Below are 20141 nucleotides of genomic sequence, written 5' to 3'. Positions count from 1 at the left end.
TTTTTAAGGGACCTCCACACTGTTTTCCAGAGTGGCTGTACCAACTTGCTTTCCCACCAACAGTGTAAGAGGGATCCCCGTTCTCCACATCCTCTCCATGGACATATTATCAGTAATAAAACTTTAATTGGAATCTTCCTTATAATTTTTATTTTATTTTTTTTATTGTTTGTTTCAGAGATAGAGTTTAGTGATTCATCAATTGCATTAAACACCCAATGCTTACATTATGTGCCCTCCTTAATGCCCATCACCGAGCTATCCCATCATCCCACCCACTTCTCCAACAACTCTGATTGTTTCTTACACTTAAGAGTCTGTTATGGTTTCTCACCCTCTCTGTTTTCAACTTATTTAATTTTTCCTGCCCTTCCCTTATGATGATATCATTTGTTTCTTAAATTCCAAATATGACTGAAATCATGAGATAATTGTCTTTCTCTGACTCACTTATTTCACTTAGCATAATACCCACTAGATCCATCCACATCATTGTAAATGGTAAGATTTCAGTGTTTTGAAGGCTCAGTAATATTTCATTGTACCTATATACCACATTCTCTCTTTTTACTCATTTGTGAAGAGACATCTGGGCTGTTTCCATATTTTGGCTATTGTGGACATTGCTGCTATAAACATTGGGGTGCAGGTGGCCCTTTGGATCACTGTGTTTGTATCGTTTGGGTAAATACCTAGTACGGCAATTGAGGGGTTGGAGGGTAGTTTTATTTTAACTTTCGGAGGAACCTCCATACTATTTTCCAGAGAGGCTGGACCAGCTTGCATTCCCCCCAACAGCAAAAGAGGGTGCCCCCTTCTCTCCATCCTCACAAACATATGTTGTTTCCTAAGTTGTTCATTTTAACCATTCTACTACTACTTAATAGATTTTGGATACTAGTCCTTTATATGATGTTATATTTGCAAATATCTTTTTCCACTCTGTAGGTTGTCTTTTGGTTTTCTTGGCTATTTCCCTTGCTATGCAAAAGGGTTTTATCTTAATGAAATTCCAATAGTTCATTTTGGCTTTTGTTTAACTTACCTTTGAAGACATGACTGGCAGGAAGTTGATGCTGTCAGGGTCAAAGACGTTGCTACCTGGGTTCTCCTCTAGGATTTTGATGGAATCCTGTCTCACATTCACTTTTTTCAACTATTTTGAGTTTATTTTTGTGCATGGTGTAAGAAAATGATCCAATTTCATTTTTCTCCATGTGCATGTCCAATTTTCCCAACACCATTTATTGATAAGACTGTTTTTTTTTTTCCCTTTGGATATCCTTTCCTGCTTTGCAATGATTTGTTGACCTTAGAGTTAAGGATCTATTTCTGGGTTTTCTGTTCTGTTCCATTTTTCTATGTGTCTATTTTTGTGACAAAACCATACTTTATGTTGGGCATGGAGCCTACTTAAAAAAAATAAATAAAATGTTTTTAAAAATCTGTTGCATTTCTATATGCTGCTAATGAAATAACAGTAAGAAATTAAGAAAATAATTCCACTTACAATTGTATCAAATATAATAAAATATCTAGGAAGAAATTTAATGAAGAAAGAAAAAGACCCACACTCTGAACACTATAAAACACTGGTGAAGGAAATTGAACATGACACAAATGGAAATATATACCATGGTAGTAGATTAGAAAAATTAATATGGGTAAATGTCCAAAAAAAAAAAAAAGTCTGTACTACCAAAGCAATCTATAGCTTCAATGAAATCCCTATCAAATAACCAATAGCATTTTTTATAATACTAGAACTAATAAGATAAAGAGTTGTTTGAACCCCAAAAGATAGCCATAGAAATGTTTTGGGTTTTTTTTTTTTAACATTTTCACTTCCAGTTTACCTACTGGAATAAATTTTCTCCCACATTTTTTTGTGGCTAACTTCTTGTCATTCAGGTTTCACGTTGTATAACACTTTTTGTGAGAAGTTTTGCCCTTGATGATCAATCTAGATTAAGGCTCCTGCAATCCTTTCACACATTTGTTTGGTTTTTATTTAATTCCAGTCAGTTAACATATAGTGTTATAGTAGTTTCATGTGTACAATATAGTGATTCAACAATTCCATACATCACCAACTGCTTATTAAATCTTGAGGAAGAAGAATTAAATTGGAGGATTCAGAGTCCCAATTTTTTTTTTTTTTTGGAAGGGGAAGGAGGGAGAGGGAGGGGGAGAGAAAGAGAATCTCAAACAAGCTCTAAGCTCAGTGTGGAGCTGATGTGGGGCTTGATCTCATGAACCTGAGATCATGACTTGACCCAAAATTAATAGTAGGATGTTTAACCAATGGACCAATTTAGATGCCCCTCACAATCCCAGATTTTAGGATATGCTACAAAGCCTTAGTCATTAAAACAGTATGCTCTTAGCAGAAGAATAGACACCCAGAACAATGGAACAGAATAGAGTGCCCACAACTGGAAGCCTGAGGCAAAAATATAAAATGGGGAAAAGACAGTCTTGTCCCTAAAATTGTGCTGGGAAGCTGGTCAGCTACATGGAGGTAGAATGAAACTAGACCATTTTCTTACACCATGCACAAAAAGAAACTTTAAAATAGATCAAAGATCTGACTGTGAGACCTGAAAACATAAAATAACTAGAAGAATACAGAAGTAGTAATCTGTTTGTTATCAGCCATAGAATCATTTTCTACATACCTCTCCTTGTCAAGGGAAACAAAAGCAAATGAAACTACACTAAAATGAAAAGCTTTTGCCCTGCAAAGAAAACAATCAACAAAACATGAAGAGAACCTAATGAATGGGACAAGATATTGCAAATGATATATCCAATAAAGGGTTAATATCCAAAATATTTAAAGAACTTAAACAACTCAACCCCAAAAAACCAAACCAAACCACACCAAAACAACAGTCCAATTAAAAATGATCAGATGACCTGAATAGATATTTTCCAAAGAAGAAATCCGGATGACTAGTAAACACATGAAAAGATGCTCAACATCATTCATCATCAGGGAAATGCAAATTTTTTAAAATTTAACTTCTTTTAGCCAAAATAGAGTACATCATTATTCTCAGATGTAGCATTCAACAACTTTTTAGTTGCATATAACACCCTGTGCTCATCACATCATGTGTTCTCCTTAATGCCCATCACCCAGTTACCCCATCCCACCTCCAACCTCCCTTCCAGCAACCCTCAGTTTGTTTCCTAGAGTCCAGAGTCTCTCATGGTTTTTCTCCCTCACTGATGACTTCCCATTCTGTTTTCCCTCCTTCCCCTACAGGGAAATGCAGAGAAAAAAAAATGAGATATCACCTCACACCTGTCATAATGGCTAAAACAAAAAACACAAGAAACAACAGGTGTTGGCAAAGATGTGGAGAAAAAGGAACATTTCCTGTACTTTGATTGGAATGCAAACTGGTGCGGCCACTTTGGAAAACAGTATGGAAATTTCTCTAAAAGTTAAAAATAGAACTACCTTATGATCCCTTAATTCCACTACTGGGAAAGAGAAAGAAAATGAAAACACTGATTTGAAAAGATATAGGCACCCCTGTGTTTATAGCAGCATTATTTACAATAGCCAAGATATAGAAGCAACCTAAGTGTCCATCAGTAGACAAATGGCTAAGGAAGATGTGGTGTGACATCCCTCTTCTTCTGGCTGCAGGGCTCCCCTACCAGGTTCCCAGATGCCTTTTTCCCCATCTCCTTCAGTCTCTGCTGAAACCTCACCTTTAAAGCAGGGCCCTTCCTGACCCCTCCTTTCAAAATGCAAATGCTCCTGCCTGCACAAAGAAATCCTTTGACATACACTTCTTTTCCAATTCACTAATGATTATGCTTCTTTCACTGAAAAAAATAGGAGCACAATTAAAGTTTTATTTGTGTCTTGTTTGTTCACTAATCTATGGCCTCCATCTCAATATACCACCTTAAGGATGGTGGTTGCCATGTGAATTGTTGATGACTTTTGAAACCTTGACCACTTGGTACATAGTTGTCCAGTGATCAGTTGAGATGAGATGGTGCCTTTGGTCTGATGCTTTGGGGTCTGGTGCCTGTATTATTAAAGAAGGGGGTACACTGCAGGGGTATGAGCAGGAAAGAACCTCTACCTTCCCACAAGTCATGGGACCAAACTCTGTAGGGCTAACGTCGGAGACACAGGAAGTAACTGATATGTTGAAGATGTACAAAGAAATCTGAAGTCAGCACTTATCTCATTGGCCTGGGCCCTACACCAATATCAGCTTCATTTTGTTTTTCAACCATACTGGTTTATGACAAAATGTAATTTTCTAACAACTGTAGTAATTCCAAAAAGAAAAATAAAAGCAAAGAATAAATTGCTTAAATTATATAGTTACATTAGTTATAGCTTTTAATGTGTATTAAGAATTGAATTGAATATTTAGCATTGGTTTACCAACCTTGAGCACCAGCATTTATATATATTTTAATTAAATCAGTGTAGAGTTAGACACTCCAAATTGAGCTATCCATAGAAGGATCCATAGCAGTGTCAGAAGAGATAAATTACTCTCTGGATGGCTGTAGTTTGACTAGGTCAATAAAACATCTTTGTTTTCTAGCAGCTGAGAACAATGAGCACTGAGTGTACTTCCTCCTCTGGTCTTGTAGAACTCTCTACAATCACTCATCAATTTAGGAAGAGATGTTTGTGACCGCAGGTGCTGACTTTAATTAAATACATTTCTAAGCTTATCAAGAGAATTTGTTGTAATTTGTGATTCCTCTGGACAAATCAAGAAGTTCACTCTGCACAAACCAGTTTCCAGTCCTTGGGGATCCAGCAACCCGCCCCTCCTACATCCCTGGATCCAGGCCCCTGCACCCAGCTGCAGCCCATCAGAGGTGTCCCCTGCACTGCTGAGGAGCTCACATGAAGTAAGTCCTCTCCCTGTCTGCAGCTCTTGCATGAAAGAAGAGACCTGGCCATTTTTGCCAATTTGCTTCTTCATTTCTTTTTTTGTTTCAGGTTCTTCTTATGCTAAGTCCTTTGTCTTTCACAGTAGGTCTCCTCTCTCTGTGTTCCTAGTCCCACGCTTACCATTTATTCCCCTTATCATTTTTTTTCTATTTCATTTCTCTCATCATTTTTTCCTGTTATACTTTCTATTATGCTGTCTTCTTTCATTGGTCTTCATCTATAAATCTCATTGCTTTGATTAAAATTATCGAGTTTTTCTTTCACTTTGCAATCTTCAAACTCAACACGTATATTGAAATGTGTTTTATTTTTAATATACCTTACTTTTTATGTTTGTTTATGCCTTTAGTAATCTTCCACCTTCAGGGACTGTTCTCATCCATTCTCATTTCTCTGACTCTATTGTCTTTAAAACTCTGTTTTTAATTTCCTCTTGAATTTTCCCCTGCTTTTCCTTTTATCCTCCAGTCTTGTTACTCCCTTTCTGTCTGTGCCTCCATTTTATTAAATGCATGTTTTATTCCTTTCTGTCATTTCTTTACATTCTTTAACATAGTTTCTGTAGTATTTTTCATTTTTCTATAATGCCCATTCACATAAGACTAAGTACCTGTTACTGTCATTCATATGTGCTCTGCCTTACTCTTGCACATGTTCTAATTTAATAAACTTAAAAACTTTTAGTGTGTTTATTTTCACTCTCATTTATTTCTGTATAGTTTTCTGTTCCAGTATAAGTCTTCTAAGTCTCTCTTTGCAAGTGTAATTTAAAAATCATTTAAAATATTTTTATGGACCAATAAAATGGCACACAATTTAGAAATTTTAAAAACATTAAGAAAAGGTGTTGTAAGAATTTCAATTCATTCCAAACTTTATATATCTATGTAGAATACTCTCTAAAAACATATCATTCTCACATTCAGATTTATAAACTAATGTGAAAAATAAAAGCTGCTTTCTTTGAGATTCATTTTTAGGTGTTTGCTTCCATGTGTTTCATTTATCCAAGTCTGTATAAATTTCTATTGTGTTTATACTTTCTTCTCTTATTCTTCTTTTCTTACTAATTCAGTTCATTCCCTCCTATCCTTTGTTTCTACTATTAGTGTCTTTTTTTTTTCTCTTTCTTTCATGCCCACTTCTCTTTTTTCCTCTTCTTTTTTTCTCTTCTCAAAGCTCTTTTTGTTGATTTGGAGTCTAAATTTTTAATTCATTTTTCCATTTGTTGCCAAATATGGTAATAAATTTCTTTTTTTTTGTTTCTTAATTTTGTCATTAGTTCTTTATTTTTGATTGCTCTGACACCCTGTTCCTCACTCTTCTAAGTGCTTTTTGATATTTAAGTTATACCAATTTTATCTTTTTTGAGTGTTATGATTTTTGTTGATTATGGTGGTAAGGAAATCCTTTTCCTCTAGTCTTTTATGTTGGGTTTAGGGCCTGCAAATTAAAACTCCAAAGGACATGAACAGGAGGGAAAAAAACCCAAATTTGCTCATGGGCCTATAGGAGCTCACAAAAGAGTACCTTGTGAATTTCTAAAATCAGGGCCTTTTATACCTAATCTCAAAGAGGAAATGGAGTGAGTGTGAAGAGGAGTTATGAGATAAAGAAATAGGTTTCCAGGGGAACAAGAGGCAGATACAAAAAGTTTGTGATGATCATTGTCTATGCAGGTGTCAGTGGTATTTTTCATCCTTTTTACGGCAATAAAACCCCCCCAGAGAACGGATTTTTTTTAACAGTTTTATTCCCCAAAGTTCCTGCTTTCAGTGAGGTAAAAGAAGCTCCTAGAAGACTTTTTTTCTGCAACTGTTGAATCTCAAATGTCTTTACTTTAAAATAATCTTTATCATAACTTTGAGAGTTTAAGTGGGTCTCCACAATCCTGTCTAAATGTTTTCAAAGCAGTCTCTCACTCATATAAGTAATGCTTCTGGAAAAGTACTCTTTTTTTCTTGTTTTCCTAAAGTTCCCCATCTCATGTTTTCTAATTTACTCGGACAGTCATATATCCTAATAGTTTGTCTATTTCTTGTTAAACTTTACCTTTACTATAACTCTCTGTTTGCTTCTGTTCCTTTTTTATTTGCACGATTTTCTTTAGCTTTTTGCCTGCCTCCACCTGTGTTCTGTTGTTTGTTTTTTCTCTCTCTTTTAGCTCATTCTGTTTAGCTGATTTCCCTGCTGGGATGACACTACTTCCACCCTCCTGTTCTTTCTAGTGTCACTTGTTCCTTCATATTTATTGTCCCTCTCTTTACTTTTTCAATTCGGTTAACTGTCCTCTCCTGATTTTAATTCTCTTTCTCCTATATTTCCTTTCACCTCTTCCACCTCTTTCCTCATTTCTTTAACCATTCTCTCCACATATTCCTTGATTTTTTGTTCATGTTTCTTGGCTCTTCATCATCTTCTGATCTGACAAACAAAATACAGAAACGATTTGTCAAGTTCAATGCAACAAAAGGCTTTAGATTGTATGGAATATTGCATTTTGATTTGTTTTCATAAATTTTGCATTTCATTTCATAAATTTAAATATTGATAAGAATTGACCTTTTATGTTAGTGGATATTCTGATTTATGAATGTCAATGTAGTGCTACTTATTTCTGTCTTTGTTAACTTCTCTCAATTGATTTATATAATTTTATCAAAGAAATTTTTGGGAAATTTGAGATTATGTCATAGTATTACTTATTGTAAATCCTTTATTTTCTAAAATTACATTCTCTAGTCAAAGAAATAACTTTTAAAATCATGAGTTGCACTACTATTATACTATTTTTCTCTAGAGTTTTAACCTTATTTGCATGTAGACCATTTTCATCAGTAAATGATAATAATCACATGTTTGGGTCTTTTGGAGTGCTTATTCTTTTTAAATTGTTTACCACATATGTTAAGAGATAAAATGTAATAAAAACGGGGACCAGTTAGTTGGTACACTTCTGACATTTCTGACTAATAAATAATTATGTGGTGTTTCATAATGTATTAGTTTGTTCTGTTTATATTAGGTAGCTACCCTGCACAAAGTTAATAATTTCCTTTGTATTTATAATATAGTAGAGAATTTTGTTTTTATCCTAAATAGATATTAAATTTATATGAATGTACTTTTCCCATTTACTGTGATAGTCATGCGCCTTTCTTAAGATGTTAATATGGACAGCTATGTTAACAGATTCCCTAAAGGTAAGACATCTTAGCATTTTTTGGTAAATCTCAACTCCTCACAATAAATTATTCTTGCTTATAACTTGGTGCATACAGGTTACAATTATTTAGATGTATATTTCTATATTTTATTGAGGTGAAATGAATATAATATAAAATTAACCATATGAAAGTGTGCCTTTCAGTGGCATTTATAATATTTGCAATATTGTACAACAACCACTTTGTTAAGTTTCAAAACATTTTATCATCTCAAAGAAAGCACAGACACCCTCCTCCCAACCCAGACACTCCTTTATCCCTCATCTTTCCAATCTCTAGCAACCACATGTATGCTTTCTGTATACGGATTTATGCATTTTGGAGATTTTGTATAAATTCAATCATACTCTATGGGACTTTTTGATTGTGAGTGGTTTTACTTCTAGGTTAGGCTTTCTCATGCAAGTGTGGACATGTCAGTAGTTAACTAGGGGACAACTGGTGTCCCATATGGGTTTTGATGTTGCTTGGAATGCAACGACTTCACATATAGTTTTGGAATTTGGCTGAAGATTTTTTCTCTGTGGATTCTCATCCCATAAAAGGCTAAGATGTGTCACATGGTGGTGTGGTGGGTTTGCAGTGAGGCAGAACAGCAAGCTCCACCTAAGGGCACTTATCAAGATTTTGCTTGTGTCTTGTTTCCTCTACACTGATTGGCCAAAACAAACCAAGTGAAAACCCACATTAAAGGGACTGAAAAAAAACACCTCATGCATGCAACCTCAATGTCAGGGGAGACTTTATAGGCATTTTTGCAGTCTACCACTTCCCGGGATCAAGAGCAAATGAGATGTAAGAAATTGGAGACAGGGAGTAGAGACAATATTTCAGAGGAAAATTGCTCAAAAGAGAAGAAGAGAAGTTATTCAAGAAGTGTGCAAGACACACAGTACGTTTGCATGTTGATGGGGGAAATTTGATAATGCCTGAGAGAGAAAAGAATAACGGAAGAGAGGGTCTTGAGCAGGAAAGATATTTCCAGATTTATTGCAGAAAGTCATGGGTGGGGGCACCTGGGTGGCACAGAGGTTGGGTGTCTGCCTTCGGCTCAGGGCGTGATCCCGGCGATCTGGGATCAAGCCCCACATCAGGCTCTTCCGCTATGAGCCTACTTCTTCCTCTCCCACTCCCCCTGCTTGTGTTCCCTCTCTCACTGGCTGTCTCTATCTCTGTCGAATAAATAAATAACATATTTTAAAAGAAAGGGGGGGGTACCTGGGTGGCACAGCGGTTAAGCGTCTGCCTTCGGCTCAGGGCGTGATCCCGGAGTTCTGGGATTGAGCCCCACATCAGGCTCTTCCGCTATGAGCCTGCTTCTTCCTCTCCCACCCCCCCTGCTTGTGTTCCCTCTCTCGCTGGCTGTCTCTATCTCTGTCGAATAAATAAATAAAATCTTAAAAAAAAAAAAGTAAGTCATGGGCGAACTGTGACAAAAAGCATAGACAACCCAATCTCAGAGCCAGAAGACAAAGCTGAGGTTCTGAGCAAGGATACAGAAAGTGGGATTGATGCACTGGTAGAATTTGAGAAATATCTTTTGATTGCTTTATTTTTCTAAATGAAATATGGAGATCATTGATGGATGAATGAATGAAGAAAAGATGGTACATATATATCTATATATATAGATATATACACACGCACACATGAATATATATACACACTTATACAATGGAATATTACATATTTTATATATATATTGTGTATATATATATACATTGTGTATATATATAATGGCATTTTATTCATACATAATGGAATATGTATATACATACACACAAATGGAATATTACTGAGTCTTAAAAAACAAGGGAATCTTGCCATTTGTAAGAACATGGGGAGAACTTGCTGGTATTATGCAAACTTGAATAAGTCATACAGAGGAAAAACTAATATTGTATGACCTCACTTACACGTGGAATTAAAAAAAAATTCCCAAAATATCCACTGAATTCATAGATAGAAAAATCAAACTTGTAGTTGACAGAAGTAGAGATTGGAGGGTGGGTGACATGGGTGAAGGGAGTCAAAAGGTATAAACTTGTAGATATAAAAAAATAAGTCATGGGGATATTTTGGGCAGCATGGAGACCACAGTTATTGGTGCTGTATTGTATATTTGAAAGTTGCTTGGAGCGTGGAATTTAAAAGTTGACATTACCAAAAAAAAACATTGTAACTACATGTGGTGATGGATGTTAAATTCACTTATGATGTTATTTTTGTATATATTTTGCAATATATATAAAATTTAAATTGCTATGCTGTACATCTGAAACTAACATAATATTTCATTTCAATTATATCTCAATGGAAAATATGCAATGCAACATCAATTAAATATGAGATTTGTAGAGGATTTGTTGTTATTTTGAGAAAGGACAAGTTATGAAATAGTCACAAAGAGGAGTGAGAAAGTGAAGACTCAAGGAATACACTTCAAAAATTAGTGTGATTTCTGGCTGAAATGAAAGCTCGCTGGAGCTAAGTGGTGAAGAATTTAATATAAGTTAACTTAATATGGTTATGTCTTTTTCTCTACGCTTGTTTATCTGAGTAGAATGATGTGAACTGAGCAGGCTATGGGTGTGTGTGAGGACTATAGAAGCAGGAAAAAAGGTGATGGCATCACATGCTTTTGCATGAAATGATTATAATCCTGGATTAAGAAAGTTTAGATGAAGAGGAGAGATTAGGAGGTCTTGTGGAGTAAGGAGAACAACGTTTTTCAGACCCAGGTGATGTCAAAGTAATTTTGGACTCAGAGATTACATAAACTAAGCTGGAAATAGCTGGTAACAGGAGGATTAGATGCTTAGAAGTGACACATAATGAATTTACAGTATTGTCAATGACAAACTCTAGTATGTGGGTAGGAGAGTGTGGATGAGGTGGGTGAAGACAGAGGCAGGAGTGTTGGAAGAGAGGAAATCACAAATGTGAGAGGGGCTGAGGATACTGGACAGGTCATTTCTGTGGATCCTATGAACACCAAAAATATGACAGGAGGTGAATTGGGGAGTTTTACAGTGAGTCAAGTGCTAAGAAGGGGAGCGATTTGGGGTGAGTAGATTACCTCCCAATGGACAGTGGTGGATGTAGACTGATGACAAGTTGCTTCAATGCCAGACTGCTGAAGAATTATCTGAAAGTGCTGGGCATCAAAGAAGACATTCCCACTTTCAAGCCTGGTGATATAGGGGACAGGGGAGAGACAGATCCCACTTCCTGCGAGAGATAGAAGAGAATCAGTGGCTTTAGTGTAGAATTAAAACCTGAAGTGAATTTTGAAAGCAGAACTGGAGGATGCAGTGTCCTGACCCAGGAATCATGTACATTGGAAGGGTCTTGGAGTTGGAAAAGGAGTGTAGCAGCATCAGGAATGGCATTTAAGGAGCCAGATGGTCATGTGCAACTCTGGGATTTAGTCTTCTCCTGGTGAATGACTATAAAAATATTGTGTGTCATGTACAGTAAAAATGGAATAATATGCATTAAAATACTTAATAATTTTCTATTATTCATGGCAGAAGATGGAAATTTATTCAAATATTTGAGGTGAAGTTCAGAACATACACATAGAACATAAATGGAATCTGTATAAATCTGAAATATTGTTTTTAAGGAACAAAAACAACTTCTTCAGATTACTCAATTTATTTCTTAGAATTACTATTATGTTTTCATAAAAAGCATGCTTTATCTCAACCCCTATACTCCTGTGAAGTGACATCAATAATCCTTGACATTTACCTCTGGAACTAATTCTTACTTTCCTGAATGTTGTTACAGAGCATCTGCACAACCTCCTGTTGAGGATGATCATATCTCATGGAGTCTCCATATGATCCCATTATTTACATCAGGCTTGCAAACTATTTTGGGTTCCTTTTTAATCTGTGCAAGAGTGTATCCAAGTATAAGAGGCCAATGAATGTGATAGTGTCAAGTGATACCATTTTGGGAGTGTTCATTGTCTCTCAAATTGGGATTGGTTTTATTGGAAACACATTGCTACTGGTGTTACTCATCAACACCTTCTTAGTTCAGCTACATACAAAGAAGCCTATAGATTTGATATTTATCCATTTGATTTTAGTGAATATCATGACAATTCTTTTCAGTGGGATTCCAGAAGTAATGAATGCCTTTGGAGTAAGGAATTTTCTAGATGACATTGGTTGTAAGGTAGTGATGTACCTGTACAGAGTCACCCGGGGTCTTTCCCTCTGCACCACATCTTTACTGAGTATTGTTCAGGCCATCATTATCACTCCCAGCAACTCTAGGTGGGCATGGCTCAAACCCAAAATCTGCACATACATTTTTCCTGCCTTCTGTTCTTTCTGGATCATCAACATACTGATCTATATCCATGTCATCATAAACATTGTGGCGCCATACAACAGTACAGAACTTGACAAATTCTATTCTCTGACATACTGTATTGGAAAGAATCCTGATTACATTCAGTCAGGTATCTTTCGGGGGTGTATGGTCTTACGAGATTTCCTGTGTGTGTTCCTCATGACCTGGACCAGTGCGTACATCATAAAGTTCCTTTTTACACATCGCAAGAGACTCCAGCATGTCCACAGGACCAGCCTCAGCCCAAGACCCTCTCCTGAAACGAAGGCCACCGACACAATCCTCGCACTGGTGAGCTGCTTTGTTTTCTTTTACTGGAGTGATAGCTTCCTCACCATTTATGTAAGTTATAAACATAATGTAAAAGGGCTGGAGAACATCAGTATAATTCTCTCCCATTGTTATCCAGCAATCTGTCCTTTGGTACTGATCAAAAATCATTACAAACGGTTCTTTCTGAACTGTGCATTTGCAAAGATGAGAAAATCCTCTCAACACACAATTTTCCTCAACACATGATGCCATCACACACTTTTCTGATACCAAGGGACTCAATTAGAATTTTCCACCCTTAATTTATGGAAGGTTAAATTGTTCAATAAGAATTGAACCTGTGGACATCTCTCAAACCATCCTGCTTTGTGAGCAAAGGAGATAAATGTCTAGACTTGTTCGATACACATTTTTGAGACAGTTACACCTGGATGGGGCAATCTTTATCTTATAATGGTTCTCAGAAATGCATTTTGTTTTCTTTGCATTACCCTATTTTTAAGAGATCTTTCCTAATTTGACAGATCTATTGGTTCAGTTACAGTAACTACACTGGCTGTATTATGTTACACAGATCTTCCCTTAGATCAAAAGACTTGATATCTGCACTATTCCATACTTTACACCTTGGAGTCAATATATGAGTTCATCATATGTTGTTAGTTATATCTGATTTAACCATAAGCAGTGATATGTGTAAATATAACCAATTTTCCCTCATCTTATGAATAACACCCCAATCCCCAAAAAACCATCCTCATATACTTTATGAAGCCCCTCTTTACTTCTTATATGCACACCTTTCAACCTGTTAGTATGTTCTTGAATAGTTCTGTTTTTTGAAGTCATGTTTTTTGCGTCAATAGCAAAATATGTTTTCTTTGTAGATTTCTACTTTTAGAAAGAAATATGGAGCCATTCCCTTCTATCACATTATGCTATATCAGAAAACCTCAAAATTTCTGCTAGAAAAAAGCTGAAAATTTCAACAAAATATTTAAAAATTTTTTTCGTATGAACTATGGTCAAATAAGTATGAGGGAGAAAACATGACACTGAAAATGCAGCAGTCCTAAGGACATGAGTGCCTTTTACAGCAGGGATCTCTGTGCTTCACAGCTTCTCAGGAAAGAGAAAACTGGGAATTGGAGGCAGAGAACAGAGACTGCCTGATGAGGAAAAAAACAAAATCAAAAACAAATTCAGCTAGGTAAAAGGAAGGAAGGCATGAAGACACTCAAACTGAAAACAATTACAATATGGAAATACTAATTTTAAAACGTAATGTGAGTAGTTCTAAACTGTTAAACAAAAACTGGGACTTTGGATGGAGAGGGTACTACAATAATGATAAATGTTAAGACAACTGGGAAGAAGACTTTGCCCTAAAATTTTGGATCCTCAAAACGTTAACTTCAATATGAGAAGACAAATTATAAACAGAAGTCAGCATGTCCATAATTTTAGTGGGGGATTCACACATAATTTCAGCAATTGACACTCTATAGGGAAAATTGTGCACTTAAAATACATACCGTGGATCAATGCAAATCAAAACCATAATGAGATACTTTACACCCACTAGATTGGCTAAAATAAAAAAGACTGATGATTACGAGGGTGGAGAGAATGTGAGGAAATTGGAACCCTCTTACACTGTTGGTGGGCACATAAAATGGTCCAACCATTTTGGAAAACAGCACGGCAGTTTCTCAGAACGTTCAAAGTAGAATTAACATACAGCCCAGCAATTCCACTCCCAAAGAATTGAAAAGAGTTCAGCACACAAAAACAAGTTTATGTGAATATTCACATCAGCATTATTCATAATATAAAAACATGGAAACAACTGAAATATCCACTTACTAATGAGTGAATGAAAAGCTGTGGTATATTCATAGCATGGAATCATATTCAGGAATAAAAAGAAAAGAAGGACTGATATAAGGATTAACCATGAAAACATGCTAAATGGAAGAAGGGAAGGTTTGTTTTTTTCTCTTTCTTTCTTTCTTTCTTTCTTTCTTTCTTTTTTTAGAGAGAGAGAATGAATGGGGCAGGGACAGAGGGAGAGAGAAAATCTCAAGCAGACTGTATGCTGAGTGCAGAACCCAATGTGGGGCTTGATCTCATGACCCTGAAATCATGAACTGAGGCAAAATCAAGAGTCAGACACTTTACTGACTGAGCCACCCAAGCACCCCTGGAAGAAGCTAATCTTAAAAGACCATGTAATGTATCATTCCACTTATATGAAGTGTCTGGAGTAGGCAAATCCATAGACACAGAAAATAGATTAGCAGCTGCCTTGGGCTTGGGCAAGAGGGGGTGGGGGAGGGAGTGGGAAACAGGGCATGCTTCTAGTGGGCACAGAGTTTCCTGTAGGGGTGATGAAATCATTCTAACATAGCTTGTGGGGATGGTTGCACACACCTGTAAATATACTAAAAACCATTGAATTTTACACTTTAAATTGATGAATTATATAGTATATATATATGATAGTTCAATAAAGCTATTATTTAAAAAAAGAATACATATCATTGGACAATATATTTAAAGTTTTAAAGTATGTATTAGAAATTATTTTCAAACCTAAGTTAGAGCATATACCTTTGTTCACATGTACATTTAGACCATTTAGAAACTTAGAACATTGAGAAAGGTGGCCTCAGTGAGGAGGGCATAGTGTTTCTAAAGAAAAAAGCAGAAGTGTTTCTACATAGATCACATTCTTCAGCTACTACGAAAATACGGTAGCAAATTAAAACAAGAGACGAAAGCTTCAACATTTTTGGAATTGGAAATACTTTTTAAAATGTTATTGATGACATAATGTAAGAGAAATGATATGCTATTCATTGTTAAATACTGAAAGGTTGCATAACAAAATTGAACAATGCAGCTCAACAGGTAAATGGAGGACAATTTATGACCCTAAAAGGTACAGAAGAAAAAATCTAATAGTGTAATAAAATGAGAGCTCAAATTAAAGCATTATAAATACTAAAATGAAAAAAAAAAAAGCAAATGTGGATAAATAAATTACACAAGGGGCACCTGGGTGGCTCAGTCATTAAGCATCTGCCTTCAGCTCAGGGCATGATCCTGGAGTCCTGGGATCAAGCCCCACATCGGGCTCCTCGGCTGGAAGCCTGCTTCTTCCTCTCCCACTCCCCCTGCCTATGTTCCCTCTCTCGCTGGCTGTCTCTCTCTCTGTCAAATAAATAAATAAAATCTTTAAAAAAAATAAAAAAATAAATTACACAAGAAACAGACACAAATGAAACAAAAAAATTAAGAAAAGGAGAAAGAAGAAAACCAAGGAATTTACCTTGACAAATATTATAGAGTAAATGATTTCAAGATGGAGCTAATAAAAATTCATGTAATTCAATAAAGCTGAATTGCGAAAGAGAATTCCTGTGTAGATCACAAAAGCAATTGAAACAGTAGCTCAAAAAGCTACATACATGGGATTTTTGCTTCTGGCAATGTTGGAATATGTAATTTAGACAGCCCTCCCACTGAAAACAGCTACAAAAAAATAAATATAAAAAAGCCTGCTCTAAGTCAAGGAAGAATAAAGGGGCCATGTAGAAAGTGTAGACTCAGATTGAGGGCCCATATTTTGTGCTGTGTTCGTCATGGACTTGTTTCCTAGTTACTGCAGAGATTCTTGGGAGACAGAGAGATTTTGCAGAGCTTTTAACAGTCTCACAAAACCATGGAACCAAAAGCAGAGCTCAGGGCTCACACACAGTGAGCATGTCTATTACCAAACCCAAGTTTGGCTGGCTGCCCATAGCTGGAAAGATCATTACTCAAGAGATGTGTCTTGATTGGAAAGGAATTTGAGCTTCATTCAAGAAGCCAGCAAACTGGGGAGAAGGCAGATTCTTGTCCAAAAGCCACTCTGAGGTTTCTGTCTATCCCAGGGCTTTTTAAAGTGGTTTAGGGTAAGTAGTAAAGGGAGTGCAGTGGTCTGCAACATTCCTCGTTATCTCAGTGCTGGTGTTGGGGTGGGGGTGGGTTGTCTCGAGGTTCTGGTTCCTGTTTCTTGGTATGTAGGAATACCCTGTTCCTTGTGCACAGGTCTACAGATGCTCAAGGAAGGTTAATAAAATAATTTGTGTGACCTAAAAAAAGAAAAGCATTTTGCTAAGAAAATTGCTAGGCTAATCAAAGAGCCTAGGTGGTTTCAAACATACTTGCTGACCTCTGTGGCCTGGGAAAGTTGTGGACCATCAGTCATCAAGGTAATTTGTCTGCTACAGATCAAAGGACTTAGGTCAGCCAGTAAAGAGTGTGCTCACTTGAAGCAAGTAAACACTTAGGACTAGCCAGAACCAAGAAGATACACACACACACACACACACACACACACACACAAACACACACAGATGCAGACACACTCCTATACATACACATATAGATTTATTCAAGGAATTACCTCATGTGACTGTGAAAGTTCGCATATCTGAAATATATAGGGTAGGACGGCTGTCTTGAAATTCAGGTAAGGTCTGACTTTCCAATTTTGAGTCCAATTTCCATATGGTACCTGGAATCTAAGTAAGATTTCTATGTTAAAGACTTGAGGTAGAATTTCTGCTTCTCCAAGAAACCAATTTTTGCATTTAAGGCCTTGAACTGATTGGATAAGGCCCACCTTCAATATTGAAAAAAACTTCCTTATTTAAAATCTACTTACTGTAGATGTTAAGTACATCTATAAAATACCATTATAGCAACATCCAGACTAGTGTTCGATGAACCAACTGGGTCAAATGACACATAAAGTTTAACCATCACAGCATGATTAGTACAAGCCTTTGCCATCTGCAAAGAGCAAATGTAAAGCCCCTCTGAACAGATATTGCCCAAAGCCTCAGTTGCCTTGTATGCTATTCTATTTACCATGCTCAGCCTTCTAGGGAACATAACCTGAAAGAAAAGGTGAGGTCATTGTTGGAATGAAAAAGAAAAAACACTGACATGGGGTACCAAGTGATACACAAGTTATTCATAGAGTTCAAAATAACTGTATTGCCTCTGGGGAAGAGAATTTAAAAGTCCAAAGTATGAACATGGCAGGAAAAAATGGAATTGGGAGGAGCAGTTAAGATGGCAGAGGAGTAGGGGACCCTAATTTCATGTGGTCCCTGGAATTCAGCCAGATAGTTATCAAATCATTCTGAACACCTATGAAAACAACTGGACATCTGAGGAAAGAATTGCTGCAATTCTACAAATAGAAAAGTGACTACTTTTTGCAAGGTGGGAGGTGTGGAGATGTGAATTTGTAGCTATATAATGGTAGATAAACCATAGTGGGGGCGGGTATGAGCTTCCGTAAGTTTGGTACCAGAAAGTATTATAAGCAGTAGAGCACAAAATCAGAACTTTTAGAAGTATGCCTGAAAGGTACTCAGAGGGCAAACCAAGCAGAACCCCAGGTGGGACAGCATGGTCTCAGGATCCTAAAGGTCACAAAAAGAATGGGCATGCTTGAGTGTGGCAGAGTTTCCAAGAATCAGAGAAGGAAACCTAGCTGGAAACAGTGAGTCCAGGTGCTGGCTTTCTGCTCAGTGTTTCCCTAAACTGGAAACTGCTGTGTGATCCAATGATGACTCTCTAAGCAGAGACCCATCAAGAGGCAGAACCAAGGGGAGACCCCCTCTTTTCCCCAGGAAGAGTGGCGAAGGTGTGAGCTGCAGGAGTCCGTAAATTTTGGAGACTCAAAATGGGGTCATGTGCCTGAGGTAAAAATGCTCGGTCACATGCTGGGGGAACATAGAGGTTCAGTGGAAACCAGGGAGACAAAAGTGACTGCTTTTCTGTGAAGGGTCACTGAAGAGTGGGGTATGAGAACTTTCAGCTCAGGGTCTAGAGGTCAGGGTGCTATCATTTTCATCTCCAATCCCCAATTAGTGCTGAAAGCCTTTCGGAACAAAATCACCACAGAAAGGAAACTGGAGCCCCTTACACTGAGCTCAACCCCTGGCAAGGGTCGTACAATTCTCCCCAAGCAAAGCACCTGAGAATCAGTGCAACAGGCCCTTTCCCCAGAAGAGAAGCAGGAATTTCTGCTAATACCCAATTTACTGGTCATAGATAACTGTAAAACCTCAGCTCTTAGGGAAATCAGTATATAGCGTCCATGTTTTTTTCTTATTATTCTTTAAGCTTTTAGTCTTACATTTTTTTTCCTTTTCACCTGTTTTCTTATTGTATCAACTCCTATTTAAAGTCTTTTCTAATTTTCATTTTTACGTTTACATTATATATATATTTCATTTGAGGTTTCCTTTCATTGTATTCAATTTTATTTTTGAGTGTATATAAGTTTTTCTTTCTTTCCTATTTAGAGATCTAGTTTCTTCTAACAAACAGACCAAAATACATCCAGGATATAGCTTATTGTAAATTCTATGCAACTGCTTGTTAGATTTTATTCCCTCTCTCTCTTTTTGGTTTCTATCCCTTCTGATTTGTTTCGTGCATCTTTCTCTGGTGGTGTTGTGCTATTTTTGTATTTTCTTTCTCATTCGTCTATTAATTTCTGGACATAATGAGAAGACAGAAGAACTCATCCCAAAAGAGAGAATAAGAGGTAATACTCAGTACCAGGGACTTAATCAATGCAAATATAAGTAAGATGTAGGAACTAGAATTCTAAACAACTATTATACAGATAGTAGCTAGCTTGAGAAAAGCATAGAAGGCAATGGAGAATCCCTTTCTGGAGAAATAAAAGAACTAAAATCTAATCAGGTAGAAATCAAAAGGCTACTACTGAGATGCAATCAAAGATGGAGGCTCTAACTGCTAGGATAAACAAGACAAAGAGAGAGTCAGTGATATAGGAGACAAAAGAATGGAGAATAAGGAAGCTGAGAATAAGAGAGATAAACAACTACTGGATGATGAAGGGAGGATTCAAGAGATCAGTGATACCATGAAGCAAAACAATATCAGAATCATTGGGGTCAGAGAGAGGAAAGACAGAAAGGGGGAGATGGTTTATTTTAACAAACTATAGCAGAAAAATTCCTTAATCTGGGAAGGTAACAGACAATGAAATCCAGGAGGCACAGATAACCCGCCTCAAAATCAATACCAATAGGTCAACACCCCAACATATAACAGTGAAGGTTACAAATTTCAGAGATAAAGAGAAAATCCTGAAAGCAGCTCAGAAGAAGAGGTCCTTAAACAACAATGTAGAAATATAAGGCTAAAAGCAGATCTGTCTAAAGAGACCAGGCAGATCAATGGACTGACATAATATATTCATACTACTAAATGAGAAAAACATGCAG

At 36.7% G+C, this 20141-nt stretch overlaps 1 protein-coding gene across 1 annotated transcript; it reads left to right on the top strand.

The window, feature by feature from the left end:
• The first annotated feature begins 12282 nt into the window (after positions 1-12282).
• On the top strand, positions 12283-13062 carry LOC113261467 (vomeronasal type-1 receptor 4-like). Its single transcript, XM_026507588.1, has one exon. It carries the CDS (start codon positions 12283-12285, stop codon positions 13060-13062), a length of 780 nt encoding a protein of 259 aa, XP_026363373.1.
• Positions 13063-20141: the final 7079 nt, after the last annotated feature.

The sequence above is a fragment of the Ursus arctos genome, unplaced genomic scaffold (genome assembly GCF_023065955.2).
Source record: "Ursus arctos isolate Adak ecotype North America unplaced genomic scaffold, UrsArc2.0 scaffold_5, whole genome shotgun sequence".
In the NCBI taxonomy this organism is placed as follows: domain Eukaryota; kingdom Metazoa; phylum Chordata; class Mammalia; order Carnivora; family Ursidae; genus Ursus; species Ursus arctos.
Note: the sequence above shows the minus strand (reverse complement) of the source record. Positions and strands in the feature narration are given on the sequence as shown.

Coding starts and splice junctions, on each gene's coding strand:
- LOC113261467 (XM_026507588.1), top strand. CDS start 12,283: ATGACAATTCTTTTCAGTGGGATTCCAGAAGTAATGAATGCCTTTGGA.